We start from the raw sequence: 20,767 nt of genomic DNA, 5'->3' as shown, positions 1-20,767 counted from the left end.
GGGGGCAGGGGGGCAGGGACTGGCACGACCTGTGTCCCCCGCAGATGAAGAAGTTGGCACGGCGGCACCAGCAGCAGCAGGAACAGCAGAACTCCCAGCGGCTGGGCCAAGGTGAGCCGGGGCCAGGGCGCTGGGGCCCAGGCTCAGCCTTTGGTAATGAGATCCCCCCAGCCCCCCAGCCGACACCTTCCGGGGGCGGGGGGGGGGGGTGGTTGATCAGGGCTCAGGGAACTGCTACCTTGGAACCTGGTGAGATCAAGAGAGGCGGTGGGGACCACGGGCAGGATGCAGGAGGAGGGATGGCAGGGTGGGCGGCCCACAGGGGTGGCAGAATTTTCAAAGTCAAAACTGCAGCCATCTGAGACGCCTGGCTGGCTCAGTTGGTAGAGCACGTGACTCTCAATCTCAGGGTCGCGAGTTCAAGCCCCACGTTGGGCATAGAGCTTACTTAAAAAAAACAAACAAAAAAACAGCCACAAATCTGCAACCATCTCTCACCTTCACGCTGTGCCAGGCACCCTTCTCACCGCTGGCCACGCTCTGCCTCACTTCACTCCCACAGACCCGCGAGGGGAAGGGCATTGTCACGGCGATGCTCGCCGATGCTCAGCGAGACCAAGGGACTTGCTGGGTTCTCTCAGTTCGTAAGGGGCAAAGCCGGCCCCTTTAACATGACCATACACCCCACTGCCCATGCTACAATTTAGCAGAAGTCTCCGGAGAAATCTCCAGAGAGCTTCCGCAAGCCATTGAGGAGTTGGGGGTGGGCTCCTGCTGAGTGACGAGGAGCCAGTTTGAGGGCAGTGGCCAGGCCCCTGAACGCCGGGCTTTGCCAAAATGCCATGTCCATTTCTTGGGCCGGGGCTGGCCTCCCAAGCCCCATGGGGACACAGAGCCTTGAAGGGAGGGCACGGAGATCTTCCTGGGACTGCCCTAGTAGAGTCGCGGCCCTAGAGCTGCCTGTTCCCAGGTGAGACTGGGATTCCAGGGCAGATGCTAGGGCACTAGTGGGCAGCCCCTCCTACTCAGGACTCGGGGCCAGGCCAGCGTCCCCGGCTGCATCTCAGCCTTGGAGCCCCGTTATTCCTCTGCCTCCTCTGCCGCCTTTCCCAAGACAGCCTGGCCTCCTGGGGCTATAGCCACTGTCTCTGGTCTCCCAGCCACCTCCTGAGCTATGTCACACCTTTCAGTGTTCCCAGCTGCCCCTGAGATGTAGCCTCCCCGGGAATGTTCCACAGTCCGCCTTGAGCTCATCACAGCCCATACTGTACTCCACACAGCACCCTGCTACCCCATCCGCACAACACCCCCTCCTCCTCCCCACCCCATCTCAGCAAATGGCACCACTCCGTACCCGGTGGCCACGCCAGTAACCGGGAGTCACCTCTGACCCTTCCTGTCCTCCATTTGCTGCATCGGCTCGGTTGCCAAGTAGGGCAGTGGTTTCCTTGTCCCGTGTCCCTCATGCCCCTCCCAGGGGTTGTCATTCCTACATTCACCTTACAGGGACCCCAGACCCTCCCTCCGCTTCCTCAGTGGTCTCTGCCTCCGGCCTCCAGCCTGCCCCTCCCTGGCCGAGACCCTCCCCTGACTTCCTAGAGCCTCAGGGAGAACCCACGCTCAGCTTGGGCCCCCGAAGGAACCATCTTCCTCCCCACCCCTGGCCTTCTCTCGTTCTCAACAGTGGAGCCCTGTGCACCAGGCTCCCTGCTCTGACCCAGCAGTTTCTCCCCTCCCTGCCTTTGCTGCCCTTCGACCTGGCATGGTTGGACCCCTGCTGGTTCTTTAAGTCATATGGAGGTAGGCTTCCTCCAGGAAGCCTTCCCTGAAGCTCTTTGGCCCGGGCATGGGCCCCACCTTAATGCCCCCAGATGCGGGGAGCTCATTGCACCCACACGTTGAATGATTACTGGCTGCTTAATGTCTGTCTCTGCCAGGTGGTGAGCTCCTGGAGGGCAAGGCCACTGGAGGAAGGGAGGAGGTGGGATGGGGAGGTCTGTGGCTTTCGATAAACTGATTTTTGAAGAGGAACTACAGTGTGTGTCTGGGGAAGGGGCCAGGGGTCAGATACCTGGGCTCACGGGCTCTGGAAGGCCATAAGCAGCCTGGGGAAATCTGGAGGAGGTCAGAGGGACGGTGTGGGCACCCTGGACTGGGGGATCGTGTGGGAGGGAGGTCCGTGGGAACTCCCAAGGTACATCTGTGAGGGCTCCCGCGGTGGGGGGACCTCCAGGATCAGGTGGACGGGGCTGGTCGGTGAAGGTGTGCTCTGTCCCCAGAGGTCCTGTCGAGTCGCATGGAGGGCATGATGGCCTCCTACACGCCGCTGGCCCCCCCACAACAGCAGATCGTGGCCATGGAGCAGAGCCCCTACGGCAGCAGCGACCCCTTCCAGCAGGGCCTCACGCCGCCCCAAATGCCAGGTGACCACATGAACCCCTATGGTAAGCCGCCCCCAGCCCCTGCCCGCCCCAGCACCGCCCCCCGCCCGCTGCCTGACCTGGCAGGCCTGGGGCCATGACAGCCACCTCCCACCCCCGGGCCCGGGCAGGCCCTGCCAACACAGCCCACCTGCCTCCTCCTGACGCCAGGGGCGCCCTCGCGACCCCACCCATGGCCCTCAGCACCTCTGGTCCCGCGCTGCCGCCACAGGCCATACTGTCCCTCCTCACCGCTGGCCACACAGCCTGCAGGGCCAACAGGGCCCCCAGGAGCCCCAGCCTGCACTGGCTCCTGACGCCCCCTCTACCCTCAGGGAACGACTCCATCTTCCATGACATCGACAGCGATACCTCCTTAACCAGCCTCAGCGACTGCTTCTTGGGCTCCTCGGACGTGGGCTCCCTGCAGGCCCGCGTGGGGAACCCCATCGACCGGCTCTACTCCATGCAGAGTTCCTACTTCGCCTCCTGAGAGCCAGCTGGCTGCATGGACGCTTGGGCCAGGGTCCTGGGGTGGGCCTGCGGCCGCCGCAGCCAGCCCCACCGCCCGCATAGACTCTACACACAGCCATACGGTGCCCTTTCCTGGGCCAGCCGGGCAGGCAGATGGGCGCAGCCTGGGCAGGGCTGTATCCTGCCCACAGAGACCGTGTCACCCCAGGGACCCAGAGTCTCAGAAAGCCACTCGCCTCCCAGCCCCACCTCGGCCTCCATCACCTCCTTCTCCCTACCCATCTCTTTTTTGGGAAGCTTAAATTCTCTCTATTTTTTTAAACGTCCTCTCTGTGTCCAGCCAACCTCCACAGGCCGGGCCTAGGCCAAGGCAAGGCCCCCGCGCGTGCCCCGGGGCAGGGATGCTGCGCGCGGCACCCGTCACCTGCGAGAAGCGTAGGACCCTGCGCCCTGGGCTGGTGCCCACCTCCCCCACCTCCAAGGGCAGGCCTGCCAGCCTGGGTTCACCTGTCCCAGCCCAAGCCTGGAACAGAAGTGGGGAAGAGCTTGGCAGGTGTGCCAAGCCCACTGAGCACAGCCCTGAGGGGGAGTCCCTGGGGAGGGTAGACTGAGCCTCTCCTGCAAACACGCACACTCGAAGGCACACCCGTGTGATACGCACACAGATATGTAGACAAGCTACAAGAGACACAGAGGCGCTCTGTGGGCCAGCCTGGCCGTGTCAGGAAGGGGAAAGAGGCCAGACGGGGGTGGGGACCCCCCTTCTGACAGCAATAGGAGAGAAGGAAGGAGGAGAGGGAGGGAGGGGAGTTTGGGGCTTGAAACATGCAGACCCAGATGTATCCCAGCCTCAGCCTAAATAGGTGCTGCCTGAGCTGGCGGGGCGGCCCCAGACGCGACCAGCTCCACGGGCAGAGACAGAGCCCCCAGAACCAGGGAGGACATATGGCAGAACCTCCAGGCAGGAAAGCAGCTTCAAAAGTCACCCACTCGGCTCATCATCTGAGGTGTGGCTCCCTCTGCCTCTCCTCACATCCCTCCAGTGGCAAGGAGCCCGCTACTTCATCGGGCCCCGAGTCAGCTGTTTTCAGCTGGTTTCGCCTCTGCCTTTTTCAGCCCTGAGTCTTCACTTCTCAAAGCCAGACTTTTCCAGTTTCTCCAGCTCTTCCTCTTAAAACTGTACCCTCAGCTGGGCTCCAGCTTTCTCTCTAAAGGTGGAGTAGATATAACCCAGTCTTCCCACTGACATCAGCCAGCCACCTCCCCTGCTTTAGGCACCCTGCCTCTGTTAATGTGGCCCAAAATCCAGTGCACAGTTTAGGCCACATAACCTAGAAACTCACCCTTCCCTTCTGTAACTGAATCTCTTGGCCGTCACACATGTGGCAGCTAAGCCACATCTCTCTTCTGTGTGTAAGTGGGGGAGGGGGCATTTCTTATTTAGATCCAGTGAAGGACCTTGACTTTTTGACTTCTTGCATTTCTTCTTATTTGATTCAATCCAGCCTGTGGAGTTTCTCTGCACCCCCAACTCTGTGACCACTCGTTTGCTGGCCCTCCTGAGCACATCTGCCCGTGTCAGGGGTCAGCCCTGTGCTTCTTACCGAAGGCATGTGAACCTTCAGGGCCCCTCCCCATCTGGCATTGGCCGTGAACCGGTCAGTCGTCCTTGGATGATGCTTTCCAGTGCGCTTCCAGCCCTGTTTTGTCAAACGCCCCGCCGGAAGCCAGATCTGCACCCCCCCCACACACACCGCACCCCACCCCGGATCCACTCAGCTCTAACCCTGTCGAAAGAGGACGTGAGGGCCCTGTTCTCAGTGACCCCCTCGCTGGCCCCTGGTGGCCACTGTGTCCTCGGCTAGGTGCTCACAGCCCTGCCTTTAATTCTAACATCAAGCCCTAGGCCGCCACCCTGAGATCTGCCCAGTCCAGGCTTTGAGCTAATAGAACGGTGGGTGTCTCTCTCTGCCTTTGGGCCCCCACCTGACTCCCTCTGGGATCCTCCAAGTTCGCCAACCTGCCCTGTGATTTTGCTCCTCTGTCCAGTGGGGAGGCCTCAGCTTCTCCGGAGTGTCCTGTGCTTTTCACCAGAGCTGTCGTGGGGGCAGGACTCTCAGCAGCCCCCCTCGGGCTGGGCAGCCAGCCTGGCCGTTCCGTGCATTCCTCGTTCCACACAGGCTGCCACAGGGACCTTGGCCACCATCCTCTGTTCTCTGTAGCTTAGTCCAGCTGTGTCCTCTCTCGTCCTGGGCCACCAGCGGTCCCTTAAGACAGCCATGCTGGTTTCTTGAGAGATGCTCTCTTCCTTCTCTTGTGCTCACATGGTCCAAATCATGCTGAGGACACTTGGGGCGGCCCCTGCCCCCAACCCCCAGGAGCCCTGGTCCTTTTCTCCCAGACTCTTTTGGTTGGAAGGAACCTCAGGAACGGTCATCTGGTCCACTCCCTTGACCCTGCAGCTGGAAGAGCTGGGCTGGGAGAGGGGAGGGAGCAGGGGCACCATGTCAGTTCCTCGTCCTCTTCCTCTGGTGAATGGCCTCCAGGTCAGAGGGACATGACTTGTCTTAGGAAACTTTGCCAGCCCCTGGAGGGCATCTCTTCCCATTTGGGGGCCTCCCAACCTCCCAAGTCCAGCCACGGCTCTGTCCCCACTGTGCACTAGTGGCTCCTTATGAGGAGCTGGTACAGAGACACCCCCCCTCCTGTCCCATGGATGGCCACAGCCAAGGGAACCTTAGAGAGCCCCGTGGGCCAGAGACACCCCATCAGTCGTGATTAGGAACTTGCCGTATGCTACAGCTCACTGCCCCCAGTTCCCTCAGGCGCCCCCAGACACTGATGCCTGCTCCGCCCAGCCCTGGACTGGGTGTGGAGACACAGATGAACAAGATGTGGGGCCCACCCTTGAGGGGCTTTCTTCTAGAAGGAGAGCCATTCACACTCAGGCCTAGCCCTGTCCAAACATTAGTGGGGATCCATTTCTCCGGTGAGGAACCTGAGGCTCAGAGAAAGGAAGCAAATGTTCAGGGCGACCCAGCAGAAGCACGCAGAGGCTCGCAGGCTTGCTAGAATCTGGGGTGAGCTGCTATGAACAGGCTCTTCCTGCTTCATGTGGGGGGAAGTGCAGCCTTGACTTGGGGGGGCAGAGTGAGTAGTCAGGGACACTTCCCCCCCCCCCCCATCATCAGTGGTGGCTGGGATGGGAAGCCCAAGAGCAGAGGGAGGTAAAGGTCTGGCCCCAAGGAAGAGGCAGGAAGTGTGAGGTGGGCAGGGGGAGTGTCAGGATAAAACCAAGTCCGAATTCGTTTCCCTGCTGGGGAAGGTGAGGCTCAGAGGGAGGAAGGAATCGGGCCCCAACTGACACCGCAAATGAGGCAGAGGCAGAGGAGAGACAAGACGGTGGGGTCCTGCCCCCAGCCAGAGCCTCATCTGCCTGCCCCGCGGAGCCTCCCGGAGGGGGCCACACAGACGCGGGCCACTATGGTTCCAAAGATCAGACCACAGAGCCGCAGGAGAAGCGGTCCCTGCAAGCGGGCTGGGCATGTTGTGGGCCTCCCGGGAGGGGGAGGGGAGGAGCCCACTGCCTCTGGATAAGCAGGGCCAGGCCCCCATCGCAGGGTCCGGATAGCCTCTTCTCCCTTAGGGGGCTCAGCTGCCGCTTAGCAGTGAGGCTGCCCCACCCACCCACGTGGAGCCAGGGCCCCTCGCGCTCCGCGCACGCGCACGGGGAGCCTGGAGGAAGGAGAACTGGCTGACCCCTGCCTAGCCAGAGCTCTGGGCGCCACCTGGGCTGAGGACTTCACCTCCTGTCCGGGGAACCTGCAGCTCTGGGGCTCCCTCCGCCCTGCGGGGGGAGGGGGGGGGAGAGGATCCGCACTCACACACGCGCGCGCACAGACACACACTCACACCCGGACGCGCACGGAGGCTCACAGACCCACACTCCGGGTGCACGAGGCCTGAGGGCTGGGGGAGCAGGAAAGACCCTCCAACATTTGGCCCTTGGAAGGTGCAGTTTGCAATGAGCCTGTCTGCTGGTGCCCCCAGCCCAGCTGGGCGTGGGGACCGGCCGCCGGCCATTCCTCTGTTTTCCTTGTACAGACTCACTGCCCACCCGCCATCCCCAGACACATTTTATTTAATAACTTGTCATTGTTAAATTATTTATTAGCGTTTACCACATCACCACCCCCACCCTGCCCTCCACGCTCACCTTCTGCCTCTTCCCACAAAAGCAGAAAATGGAAACAAAAGACGAGACATCAGTATATTTGTAAATAAACCAACCTGTACACGCCTGTGCCGCCTCTCCTTGGGGGGAGGGGAGGGGAGGGGTGGGGCGGGGCCGGGCCCTCCAGAGCGTGAGGGATTTCTCCAGGGGCACCAGGGACAGCAGATCAAGGAGGAGGGAGGCCTCGGGGCCCTGTTCTCGCCCTGACCCATTCCTTGTCCCATCCCATAATCATCGTCTCCCTAATCCTGGGCCTGTCCCAACCCTGAATCACCTCCATGCGTAAACGCTTCCATCCCATCCCACTCTCTCCCATTCTGCAGCACTCTTCATTCATTCATTCATTCATTCATTCACCCAACCGACGTGAAGGGTCCTTTAAGTGCCAGCTACCAGTCTGAGAACCAGGGATCAGTAGTCTGTGCCTCAAGGAGGTAGGTTGTGACATACGCTCAGTTGAGGGATGGAGAGGCCTTGTTACAGTGTACTCAACCTTACCTGGAGGTGCGAAGCATCATGGAAGGCTTCCTGGAAGAAGCTACATATTAAGCTGCAAGCAGAAGTTAGCCAGCGTGGAGGAGACTAGGTGGGGAGTCTGCCAGTGCTTTGGGCTTGTGCAAAATCTCAGGGTCAGGCAAAATCTTGTAAATCTCCTAAACTAGAAGAATAGCTAAGTTTGCGGGGGGGGGGGGGGGAGCGGGGGGGGGGGGGCGGGGAATGAGAAATAATGAGACTGGATGCAGGGCCAGACCACCCAGGGTCTTGATGACGAGTGGAGAATAGATCCGATTGGATTGGGAGGACTGGATAGAGGCACGGAGGTTGGTTGGGTCACCTAGGTGACAGGTGACGATGGTTTTGACTAGGGGGGAGAACAGTGGGAGAATGAAGGGGACAGATCCTAGAGATAACCGAGAAGGGCAGTCAAGGCAACGGCTAGATTCCCGAGATGGGGGCTCCTGGAGCACTCTGGCCTGGGACACGCGGAGCTGAGGGTCTCTGGGGCATCCAAGCGGAGATGTCTGGGAGCAGAGCTGGGGGCCTCGAAAAGATCAGAGGCGGAGCACCCAGGTGTTCAAGAGGCAGTCAGACGGTCACAAGGCACAAGGTGGGTGAACTCACCCAGGGGGAGAATGAAGAAGCTGAGGCCAGACCCTGGAGTAATCATGGGGACTTGGGATGGGACATGACTGTGGGATCCAGGAGAGATGGGAGGGTGGGCAGAGACTCAGAGGCACAGAGACTCTCAAACTTCCTCAGAGTAGTTTGGGGACTGTCAGTGTGCATGTAGGTGGGTGTATGTGCGTGTCCGTGGAAACAGCTCTGGGGGCCGATTGGTCTGGATATATTGCGCGTGAAGCTACGTGTCCGCCAGGTATCAGTGTATCCTGTGCAGCGATGTCTACCAGCAAGGCCGTCCAGATCCGGGCAGAGTCTCGGCCGTGTTTCTGTGTGTTGGTGAAGATGTTCGCGTGTCCACACGTGGGTGTGTCATTGTGCGTCTTCATACATCTGTGCATCCTGGAGGCCTCTGGGCCTCACGTCCACGGATCTGATGTCCTAATGTTCTCCCCTAATGTTGTCCCCTAATGTTCCCCCTAATGTTGTCCCCTAATGTTCCCCCCACCTCTCTGCTTCCTCCTTCTCAGCCTTCCGTCGCCACTGCTGTGGCCATGGTTACCTGGAAGCCCCCTCTAGCTACTCTCCCTCCGCCCGCGGACACCAGCGCCCCCTAGGGGGCACATCCCACCCCCTCGCCCTCTTCAGCCTCTGGGTAATTCTCACAGCCAAAAACCTAGATAAGTGGAGGCACTCCGGTTCATTTCCTCCTTTGCACCCCACAACACCCGGAACAGCAAGTATTAAGGTCCCATTTTTCAGAAGGGCACCCAAGGCTCAGAAGGAGGTAGTGATCGGCTCGATATGACAAAGCTAGCAAGGGGCAGCAGACGAGGGTTCCAAATCAGGTTTGGCTGCACATCCATGGCCTCACCGGCACCCCAGCTGTCCCCTCAAGCCCGTGGTCCTCCAAGGTCAGGCTCAGGGACCTGGGGATCAAGGAAACTCTCCTACACTCAGAGTGGCCTCACTGAGGCCCAGAGAAATTAAGTCACAGCCCAGCGGCAGAGCACAGAGACAGGACTAATCCGGGTCCTCACGTCCAAGCCCCAGGCCCAGGTTCCTGCAAGAGGGACCTCCAGGGGGCGCCTGGGTGGCTTAGCCAGTTAAACATCCCACTCTTGATTTCGGCTCAGGTCATGATCCCAGGGTCGGGATCTAGCTCCGAGTTGGCCATGCTGAGTGTGGAGCCTGCTTGGGATTCTCTCTCTCTCTCTCTCTCTCTCTCTCTGTCCCACTCCCCCACTTGCACTCTCTCTCTCTCTCCCTCAAAACAAAATGACAAAATTTAAAAATAAAAAAAGAGGGGCCTCCAAGCTCCGCCTGCCACCCCCAGCAGTGGGCTGCAAACTCTCTTGCCTACAGCAACCGTTTAAAATCCTGTCACTAAAAAATGTTGGGGGGGGGGGTGTGGAGAGGAGGGGCCGTGCTAATCCAGCGCTCCCCTGTCTCCTGCCTGTCTTCTCTCCCCAGCCCAGAAGGTGAAGGCACAGGAGGGGTGGGAGACACAGGCTGAGTCCCTGGAGACACAGAGGGCGTGGGAGGAGGTCTCCCTCCCGCCCAACCCCCACTCCGGAGGCAGCCGGGAACAGAACGACCTCAGCCCACCGACCTTCACAACAACCCAGAACAGCTCTTCCTTATCCCGTTGCACAGATGAAAAACAAAAACAAACACAAACAAACAAACAAACAAACAACAACAAACGAAGCTTGGAGAGAAGTAACTTGCTCCAGGGTGATTCCTCTTGGGAACTTGGGGTTGGAGAGGGTCCAGGCCGGGGATCCCGTGGGAGTTGAGAAGGCGGCGGTCCCAGGAGAGGAATGTGATTCTGAGCCTACCCTACAAACCTTGGGTCCTCAAGGGGTCTGAGGCACAGCGCGGTCCTGCCCCCGGGACGCCCCCTGTGCTGCCGTCCCCCAGCTTGGCCCAAGAAACCTGCCCAGCGGGAGCCCCAGACCAGAGAAGGTGAGGGATGTGCACTGCACGCAGAACGAACATCCGCCTGGACAGATGGCCAGGGAGACAGTGGTCCCATGGGCATTAGGAGGATGGCCAGAAGGAGGGTGACCGCACCCAGCCCTGCAGCCCCTGCCATGATGGGAACAGCTCCCCCAGGGCCAGGCAGTGATGCCGGCCTGCTCTCCAGCGGCTGCCTGAGCAACTGTCCATGCTCCGCGCACTGTGCTGAGCCTTGCACGGTTCGTTCCACTTACTTCTCGCAGCCCCGTGAGGCAGGAAGGGCTGTGACGTCCACCTGGCAGGCGAAGACCCCGCTCTCCCATTTCCCTCCCAGGAGTTCCCCTCCTACAGCCAGCGCCGCTGTGCCTCAGATGTCCTCTTTGCCTCTAGTGTCCTGGGACCCCGTACCAGGCAGATTCTGACCCCGGGGGCTGACAGGCAGACAGGGGGGCTCTATTTATGGCTTTGACGTCAGAGCAACCCCTGGGGCTTGACTGGAGAACAGAGATAGCCCCCGATTGCCCATTCCCCCTGATCTTCACCTCTTGCCAGGCAGACCTCTCAGGACGCATGCCCACCTGACGGAGCTGAAGCAGGAGCTACGAGAGAGGCATAAAGGACTCGAAGTGGCAAAGCTCGTCGTCTGTGCCTGGAAATTTAGGGAAAGCCTTCTGGAGGAGTAACAGCCAGAGCAAATGCTCAGCGGCAGGGCACCAGTGGCGTGGGGCGCGCCTGGGTGGAATTCAGGACCCAAAGGCCAGAGGTGGCAGGAGGTAAGGTCCCTGGTGCTGCCAGTACCCAGGCTGGACGCGCCAGGAGCCATTCAGGCCCTTGGCACTGGAAGGGCACCTGGCACAAACCGTTCTCTGATTTAGTTGGAGATAAAGTCAGCACACTATGAGATTTTGAATAACACACAAGAGTATTGTGATGTATCTATTTGTGGCCTGAAGAGGAATAATAAACAAAAACCCCTAGACCCACTCCACAGATAAAGAAAAACATACATCTCAAGGCCTTGGAACCCTTGATGTGCCCCACCATGATTCCGGGAGCTTTTATTTGTTCATTTGGAAAACTCTGATCGAAATCAGCGGCAAATCAGTAACAAAGTGATGCACAGAAAGTTCTTAGCACAGAATCTAGTGGGAATGGGCTCAATGGTAGGCAGCCCCTTGTGCATCTATCCTCTGCGCAGAATGCCCAGGAGCCTTCTGTGAGCAGTGCTCCCCTTAACAAACCTTGGGGTGCTTTGCTGCTCAATCCTGGAGACAGACCAGAAGCTAGGTGGAATTTCACTTCAGTACCTGCAGTTACCTGTCAGGCCACGAGGTGGCGATCGGGAGTCAGGAAGGTGAGAGACGACGCAGCCGCTGGGCTCAGAGGTGATGTGGGGATGGTTTCGGATTATGGCCAGAGAAGAAAGGAGGGAAGAAATCCTCCTCCGCAGAGGCTTCTGAGCCCCAGGCCCTGTGTGGGCGCTTTACAGGGATGATACCGTTTCCTCATCACAACCCTGAGAAGCAGGTGTGAGCATTCCCATCTTACAGAACAGGAATGTGGGCTCAGAGAGGTTAGGTAACCTGCCTGAGGCCACACAGCTAGGAAATGACAGATCTGGGATCTGAACCAGAGCTGGGGCAGTGACGAAGACACAGGAGGAGGAAAACAAGGGGAGGTGGAAGAGGAGTAAAAATTGCAACCCCAGCCTTATTCTGCCCATCTCACTGACTCCTCACACTGACCTGTGAGGCCGGTACTGCCACGACCCCCATTTAATGGATAAGGAAACTAAGGCTCGACGAGGCTAAAAGCCAGAGAGAGGCTACTTATTATCAGTGCTCTGGCTCCTGGGGAATCAGGCCTCCCTGAACCCAGAGGGAGGACGACCAGGGCGAGCACAGAACTGCTGAGTAGCCCCCCCCACCCCCGCCCCAACACACATATACATACCCTGGCCCCTTCTCTTCCTCTGCTCCTCAAAGAGGGATAGCGGGCTCAGGCCCTGCCCATGACCCAGGGCAGCCTCAGCTTCCCCAGGCACATGAGGGATGCTCCCTCACGGGAGCAAGATCCAGGTCTGCCCCCATAGAGCACAGACCCCTATAGATGCTTCCAGAACAGGGGATTCAAGTCATAGCTGGAAGCCCCCGATCAGAGGTCAGTGTTTCATTCTGATCATTTCCGTCGCTGGGACTCCTCTGGGGATTGGGGGACTCTGCACCGCCCTCCCTCCAGCTTTGGGAAATATACAGAGCAGTGTTACCAAGCTCCAGCCCTGGCTCTGTCCTTCACTGGCCATGTAACCCTGCACAAGTCACTTAATCATCCCAAGCCTTGGTTTCTCTATAAACTGAAGTGTGAGCACAGAGCCATCATGAGGGTCACATGAGTGAGCCAGACACAGGGTCCTGCCAAACCCACTCAAACAACAGGGCTAAGATCATTTGTGGGTGCCCCTCGCTTCTGCCTACCCGGGAAGCTAACTCTCAGCCCAGAACACCGACCCAAGAGGAGCCCAAAGGCGTGGGACGGAGCCTTTGGGGTTGTCCTTGACACTGGCAATGGCAGGGTTCCCCCCACCCCTATAGGCCAGGGAAGCTTCCAGGAGCTGTGTTTCATGAGATGCCAGCCTTCCTTTCCCTATGCTCTGAGGCTGACAGACTCCCGGCCCTCACATGACCTTAGGGGCCATGCCAGAGGAGGCATCGAGGCATGGGCAGTGGGAGTTTGTCCCTGCCAGTCAGCCTGAATCTTGCGGCCTTCGCCTCCTGGCCAGAGTCCTCCATTACCTGTGATTGGCCCAAGGACGATGTCAGGGCACCTTCCGAGATCCCGTCGCCGGGATGCCCGCAGTTATGCTTTGTACCACAGGGGGGAGCCCTAGAGACCGTGGTCAAACGGACAGGGAGGCAGACCAAGGCTTCGGTTTGTGGAGCCATTAAGAAGCTAACGAATAAATGGCTGATAAAGCCCTTTATTGCTTAAGCTAGTTAGAGTTAAGTCTCTGTCACTTGCCACCAAAGAGTCGTGACTAAAACCCATACCCATCTCACAGGATTATTGGGTAAATAAATGAGATAATATTTCCAAGTCACTGACATAAAAATCAGTGCTCCAAAAAAAAAGTAGCTGATTCTCAACAGGACACAGTAACAACCCATGGACCTCCCCCGCCCCCGGTTTTGCAACATCACCCCACTTTGTTTATACAAATACAGTTTGTGAAAGCTCTACCTAAGAGGTACACAGATTTCAAGCTGGCATTTAAGAAGAGACATTGTTTGGGGGACATTTTTTCCTGTGGATCCCATTCAACTGGATATTGTCAGAGATTCCTGAGAACGAATGCAAACAATAGTAAAATGCATACATCGTCCCTGCCAAGAGCAGCAGTGCCTGCCGTCAGAGCTCTGGTGGCCATGAGCACCTGCCTGGTGCGGGGTCCCCTCAGGCTCCCCCCCCACACAGAGGGGGAACCCCTCTAGTTCACCCACAGCTGGAACTTGGAGGCTGTGCCATAGGTCCAGGCAGCGGGGTACTTCATAAGCAGCAGAGTTCGGTTGAAAAAGTGAATTGCTGGTGCTGAGTTGCTAATGAGCAAATAATCAAGTTACACCCATCGCAAAAATGTCCACCAACAGAGCGACTGTGACAAGGGCAGAAAACTGGAGTCATTCTCTGTAAAACAGTCAAGCTGCAGCTGTACAAGAGGTCAACTCACTGCAGATGACCTTTTTGTTTATAAAATGCCCTGCCAACGTCTAGAAACGTGGTCATAACCGTGATGGCCATGACGGTAATAACGGCTGCTACGTCCCAGGGACTTAACACGGGCCGGTGCCTCCAGGTGTGGTCTTATGTCATTGTTCCTCAAAGTATTACGATTATCCCCATTCTACAGGTGAGAACGCTGAGGCTCTGAGGGGTAAAGGAGCTTGTTGAGTGAGCGGCAGATCCTGCGAGCAGGTTACCTGTGTAAACAAGCAGTTCTACCCAGAGGGAAGGCCGGGATAGACAGGTAAAGCTCCCAATTTTTTGCAACTCTGCCCTTCCAAGGGGTGGAGCGGGCTTCACCAGACCAGGCTCCAGGCCAAGGAGTGAGTTGGAATGGCCTGAGGGACGAACGAGGAGGCCTCTTCCCAGGGAAACTGGGGTGAAGATTCAAAGGCAGGGCTGAGGGGTGTGGCCCATTCTAAGCTGCTTCCCAGGCCAGCAAGTCCGTTTCTCAGGACGTGAGAGGCAGGGAGGAGTAAGGGAGACTGGAGGCCAGAAAGCCACCCTCCCCCTCCTGGGCCAGCCGGGCCCTATTGCAGGAACGACCTGTGCCCCTTACATCGTTGCCTTTCTCGGTCTGGAGGGGAAAGGCAGAGCTCGGAGTGGTCAGCAACTTGCTAAGTTCACACAGCTGATCAGCACAGATGGGAACAGGAACGTGGGAAAGGGCAGGGAGGAGAATGGGTTCATTTTACAGACTAAAGCCCCCTCATCCCTATCACATCCCACCCCAACCCACCCACCCACCACCAGAATTACCCGGAGAAGGAATCCTGTAGATTGGGAACCTAGAAAGTTGGTGGACAAGCATGCGGGGAAGGAGACGAAAAAAGCTCGTCCACGGGGAGGCTGGATATAGGAGCAGTTGCAGGACGTGGGGCTGGGAGTCTGGACCAGTCAGTCTGGGACCCCCAGGAGCCTGGCCACACTCCCTGAGCCATTTCCAAATCACTGAGAGGGTGGGCCCCCGTCCTAGTGGCGACGCCGCCACCCCCCCAAGCCAGGGCCCTGCTCAAGAGTGGGCCCAGCTCTCAGCACCACGGAAGGAAGGACTCTCCGACCACCGACCACCGCGCTGGGGGAGTATTCAGGCAAGCTGCTGTGATTGTGTTTTTCCTGGAGTTTTTGCTTTATTAGAGGCGGCTGCTTTGTTGTTGGGCACAAAAGGTTTATGATTGTTCTACGTTTCCATCGTTCAGTCGCGTTCCTCTCTGTCCCGTGTAATGCTCTTAGCCTTGAATTCTACTTCGATGGCAACAATGGCACGCCTACATCCTGTTTTGTTTGCCTTGACCTACTATCTTTATCTTTGTCCGGACCCTTTTTTTCCCCGCTTTGTCCTTTTTTGGTTATTTCTTGTTTGTTTGTTTTTTTTAAGTGTACCAGTGGGGTTCATTTTTATTTTCATTATAGTTGATACATACGCCAGGCAAATATATAACTGATATGAGCTTTGAAGCATAAGAAGAACGCCTCTGAACATGGGCCATATATAAGAACTGAAACATTACCCAAACCATTGAATCTTCCTCTGTATTCCACCCCCTCCCTCCCCCTTCCTCACGCCTGAAGATAACCACTATCTTATATTCGGTGTTTATCACTGTTTTGACTTAAGAAAAAAATGCTAATCCCGCCCATTAGATATCATTCAATTTTGCTTGTTTTGGAGCTTTTTTTTTTTTTTTTTTTTTTTTTTTACAAAGGATATCACAGATTCTCCTAGTTCCTTCTAAAAAATCTGTACTGTTGCCAGCTTTCACCCACATTGTTGCACGCAGCCATTGTTTGTTTCGGTATAACATTCCGTTTATTTATGAATTCTCCTACTGCACGTATTTGGATTTTTCCAGCTTTTCACGAGAATGAACAATGCCCCGTGAGTCTCCAGCTACAAGGCTCTTAATGCACATGCACCGGACAGTCTTTCCAGACCAGACGCTGGTAGGGGCACTGCTGGGCTGCCAGGATAGGCACAGGGTCGGCTTCGTAAGACAAAGTCGGTTTTCCAAAGTGGTTTGGCGATAAATAAGAGTTCCTGTCACTCCACATCCTTCACAGTACTTCCCAGTGTTGACCTGCCCCAAACGATCTGAATTTGCGACCTATACTACCTTACTGTTAATGAGGCTGAGTGTCTTTTCCTCCGCTTGTGTTTTCTCTTTTGTGAAAGGCTCATTTGTGTCTTTTGCTCAATTTTCTTTTGGATCGTTTGTCTTTTTCTTATTGACTTCTAGGATTGTTCGTTTGTTTTTTTTAGTATATTCTGGATACAAATTCTTTGCTAGTTATATGTGTTGTAAGTAAGGAGTTTCTCCCAGTTTGTAGAATAGATGTTCTTCTATTTATGGATTTTTTTAATGTTTATTTATTTTTGAGAGAGAGAAAGAGAGAGAGAGAGTGTGAGTGGGGGAGGGACAGAGAGAAAGGGAGACACAGAATCCGAAGCAGGCTCCAGGCTCTGAGCTGTCAGCACAGGGCCCGACGTGGGGCTTGAACTCACAAACTGAGATCATGACCCGAGCCGAAGTCGGCCGCTTAACTGACTGAGCCACCCAGGCGCCCCAATTTTTTTTTTTAATTTTTAAAAAAGTTTTATTTATTTTGAGAGAGAATGGGAGAGGGGCAGAGAGAGAGGGAGAGCGAGAATCCCAGGCAGGCTCTGTACTGTCAGCCCAGAGCCCGACATGGAGCTCAGTCTCACAAACCTTGAGATCAAGACCTGAGTGGACATGAAGAGTCGGCTGCTTAACTGACTGAGCCACCCAGGTGGCTCTAGAAGTTCTTCTATCTAAGGTAGACTAATTTATTCTACATTTTATGGTTTGACTTTTTTGTTTTGTTTTGTTTATAAAGTCCTTCCTTATCGGAGCCATAAAGATATTCTCTTATATATTTCTTCTTACATTTTGATGTTTTGACTTTCTCATTTAAAATTTTTAAGCCATTAAGAATTTATTGGGGGGAGGCACCTGGCTGGCTCGGTCAGTGGAGCATGATAAGACTCTTGATCTCAGCCGCATGTTGGGTGTAGAGATTACTTAAAAATAAAGTCTCTAAAAAAAGAGATTGGCACAGGCGAGATAAAGATCCAATTTCATATTTTTTCATATGGGTAAGCAGTTATTAAGGCACCTTGCATTGAATAGTTAATCCTTTCCCTGGAAAACCGGTTCTATTGTCTGTGTGTATGTATGTATGTCAGGTTTTCATGCATCTGAGCATTTACTACTGTCGCATTGGTCTGTTGGGCTAAGCCTGTGCCAGTATCGCACTGTCTTAACTACAAAGACTTTATGTAAGTCTTGATTGCATTTAAGGCATGTTTCCCCCCGTTTCTTCTTCAGGATTGTACAGCTAGTCTTGGCCTTTTGCTGTTCCACATAGATTTTAGAATCAGCTTGTAAATACTTTTCAATGTCCTGTGGGGATTTTGATCAGAATTCTAATCCCTCTATAGATCAATATGGGGAGAATTGATAAAACATGGCTGATGAGTCTTTCCCTCCTCGAACAGGATCAGAAGGATCGAGCCTCCCTGTTTATTTAGGTCCTTCTTTAGTATCTTTCAGCAGAGTTGTAGGATTTTCTGCATCAGGTCGTATACATCTTTTATTAGCTTTATTTTTAGAGTGCTTACTTTCAAGTTCCTAAATGTTGTCTTTTTCTGAACTGTTTTATAAGTATCATGAAATGTAATTTAGTTTTAAATATTATCATATATCCTGCCACCTTGATAAACTCTTATCAATTCTAATAATCTCTCAGTATATTATTTTGGTTTTTGAATGTAGATAATCATATCTGGAAATGATCATTTTGTTTCTTTCTAATGTATAATATATGATATATGATATTCTAATATGTGACATAATATATAGATATACAATTATTATGCATGGTATTATAATATATAGTAATTATACTGTATTATGTTCATATATAATATATTTTCATGTTTAACTACCCTTACACCCATGGGATAAAGCCAGCTTGGTAATGATTTTAAATATATATATTTTTTTCTCATTTTTTTTAGAGAGAGAGTGCATGCACACATGAGTGAGGGAAAGGCACAGAGGATTGAGAGAGAGAGAGAGAGAGAGAGAGAGAAGGGTGGCGGGGGAATCTTAAGCAGAACCCATGCTCAATGCAGAGCCTGACACAGGGCTTGATCCCACAACCCTGGGATCATGACCTGAGCCGAAATCAAGAGTCGGATGCTCAACTGACTGAGCCACCCTGGTGCCCCTATAGTTTTTCTTCTTTATTCCTGTTATTATACAAAGCTATCTGTGATTTTTTTTTTTTTTTAATGTTGGGGTTTAAAAAAAATTTTTTTAATGTTTATTTATTTTTAAGAGAGAGACAGAGTGCAAGTGGGGGAGGGGCAGAGAGAGAGGGAGACACAGAATCCCAAACAGGCTCCAGGCTCCGAGCTGTCAGCCCAGAGCCTGACTCGGGGCTCGAACCCACCAACCGCGAGATCATGACCTGAGCCGAAGTCGGACACTTAACTGACTGAGCCACCCAGGCTCCCCAAGCTATCTGTGATTTTAAATATTTCGTTGGCTTCGGTTTTCTCCTATTCTTTCTTGATTTTTGTATGCAGGTACATGCGTGAGGTTGTCCAGGTTTGGGTATTAAAGTTATGCTGGCTTCTCAAAATGAGATGAGGGCTTGCTCTTTTCTATCCTCTGGATGAGTTTGTATAAAATTGTAATATCTATTCTTTGGATGTTTGGAATCATTTGGGCTTGATATTTTCTATGTGGAACTATTTCAGCTATGTATTCAATTATGTTTAGTAGTTTTGAGACTATTTGGGATTTTTATTTCTTCATGAGTCAGTTTTGAGAAGTCATGTGTTTCAAGGAATTTGTGCATTTTGCTTGTGTTACAATTTATTAATACAAAGCTGTATAGGACATTCTCTTTTTTATCTTTTTTTAAAAGTTTAATTTATTTAAGTAATCTCCACACCCAACACGGGGCTCAAACTCACTACTGGGAGAGCAAGAGTTGCAGGCTCTTCCCACTGAGATGGCCAGGTGCCCCTCTTTTTTATCATTTAAGTCTCTTCTCTGCCTGTAGCAGTATTTTCTTTCCCATTCTTAATATTATTCGTTTATGCCCATGTCGTTCTACTCTTTAAACTTTGCCGATACTTATCCGTTTTATCAGACCTTTCGAAAAAACCAGTTTTGTCCTCGTTGATTCTATGTATTTTTATTTTTCTACTTTATTAACTTATGGTATCCTTTCTTCTACTTTCACTGAGTTCTATTGTTCTTTTCCTAATATTATGAGATGGATGCTTAGCTCATTAGTTGTCAGCCCTTTTTTTCCCCTAATATAAGTATTTAAGGCTCTACATTTCCTTCCAGCTACCATTTTTACTGCATTCCACAAGTTTGGATATGTAATATTTACATTCAGTTTAAGTGCTTTAACATTTTCCAGTGGGGGTGCCTAAGTGGCTCAGTCCATTGAGCGTCTGACTCTTGATTTCGGCTCAGGTCATGATCCCAGGGTTCTGGGATCAAGCCCCGTGTCAGGCTCCACGCTCAGCATGGAGCTGTTCTCTCAAAATAAATAAATAAACTTAATAAAAATACTCTTTAAAAATGTATAAAATAGTATCAATAGGAATAATGTCTACTTTGTGGGCAAGAAAAAGGGCAGACCTCAAATACTGGACATCAGTTGTACACAAGTTGGAGGGGTGATTGGAGTTAATGTGGTTGAAGCTCCTTGGATTATTTTGGAGGTGGTGAAATAAAATAATTATTAGCTTTAGACTTTTTTAAGTTTGAAAGATATAACTTTAAGGGTAATTATTAAAAGAATAGAAAAGGAGGATGCAATCACCAACTGCAGTGCAAAAGAAATGGAAGACCCTCAAGTTTCTTTTTTATTCTTTTTTAATGTTTCTTTATTTTTGAGAGAGAGAGATAGAGGGAGAGACAGAGACAGTCAGAGCACGAGTGGGGGAGGGGCAGAGAGAGAGGGAGACACAGAATTCGAAGCAGGCTCCAGGCTCTGAGCTGTCAGCACAGAGCCTGACGCGGGTCTCGAACTCACGAGCTGTGAGATCACGACCTGAGCTGAAGTTGGGCACTTAGCTGACTGAGCCACCCAGGTACCCCCCAAACCCTCAAGTTTTTAAAAAGTGAAAAAGGAGAAATGAGAACCATGGGAAAGATGGTGGGTCAAAAAGAAGCACAAAATTAGATGGCAGATGCAAGTCCAAATTTATCACTAATCTTTAAAAAAAAAAATGAAGTGTGCTAAACTCTCTCGGCAAAAGACAGATGATCAGATACAATTTTTTTTTTTAAACCAGCCATATGTGGTCTGTAAGAACCACTCCTAAAACGTAAGGACCCTGAAAGGCTGGAAATAATGGTATACGTTAAATATATCAGAAAAATATTAACCAAAGGAAAGTTGCAGGGGTTTTATTAGTATCAAAAAAATAGACAGTAAGGGGCACCTGGGTGGCTCAGTCAGTTGAGTGTCTGACTCTTGATCTCAGCTCACTCATGATCCCAAGGTCATGGGATTGAGCCCCATGTCTGGCTCCACGCTGAGCATGGAGCCTGCTTGAGATTATCTCTCTCCCTATGCCCCTCCCCTGCTCACGGGCATTCTCCCTCTCTCTCTCTCTCTCTCTCTCTCTCTGTCTGTCTCTCTCTCTCTGTCTCTCTCAAATAAAAAACATAAAAATAAATTTAAAATATATAAAAAATAGAGATTAAGTTAAATATTATTGTAAGAG

The 20,767-nt window shown here is 53.2% G+C and overlaps 1 protein-coding gene and 1 non-coding gene across 4 annotated transcripts in view; both read left to right on the top strand.

Annotated features, from left to right (window-relative positions):
• LMX1B (LIM homeobox transcription factor 1 beta) overlaps positions 1–2,913 on the top strand; it is an 80,151-nt gene extending 77,238 nt beyond the window's left edge. The window contains exons 6-8 of one of the 3 annotated variants that reach the window (XM_047830704.1): positions 45–111; positions 2,280–2,423; positions 2,756–2,913. In XM_047830704.1, the coding sequence (XP_047686660.1) occupies positions 45–111; positions 2,280–2,423; positions 2,756–2,913 (369 nt within the window). Of the gene's footprint in view, positions 1–44; positions 128–2,262; positions 2,445–2,755 lie in introns of all 3 variants that reach the window. The other 2 variants (XM_047830702.1, XM_047830703.1) reach the window with 2 other exon arrangements.
• On the top strand, positions 366–438 carry TRNAE-CUC (transfer RNA glutamic acid (anticodon CUC)). Its single transcript has one exon. It is a non-coding gene; the product is annotated as a tRNA-Glu (tRNA).
• Positions 2,914–20,767: the final 17,854 nt, after the last annotated feature.

This window comes from Prionailurus viverrinus, chromosome D4 (genome assembly GCF_022837055.1).
Source record: "Prionailurus viverrinus isolate Anna chromosome D4, UM_Priviv_1.0, whole genome shotgun sequence".
In the NCBI taxonomy this organism is placed as follows: domain Eukaryota; kingdom Metazoa; phylum Chordata; class Mammalia; order Carnivora; family Felidae; genus Prionailurus; species Prionailurus viverrinus.
The sequence above is the reverse complement of the archived record's forward strand: the minus strand, read 5'-3'. Positions and strand labels throughout refer to the sequence as shown.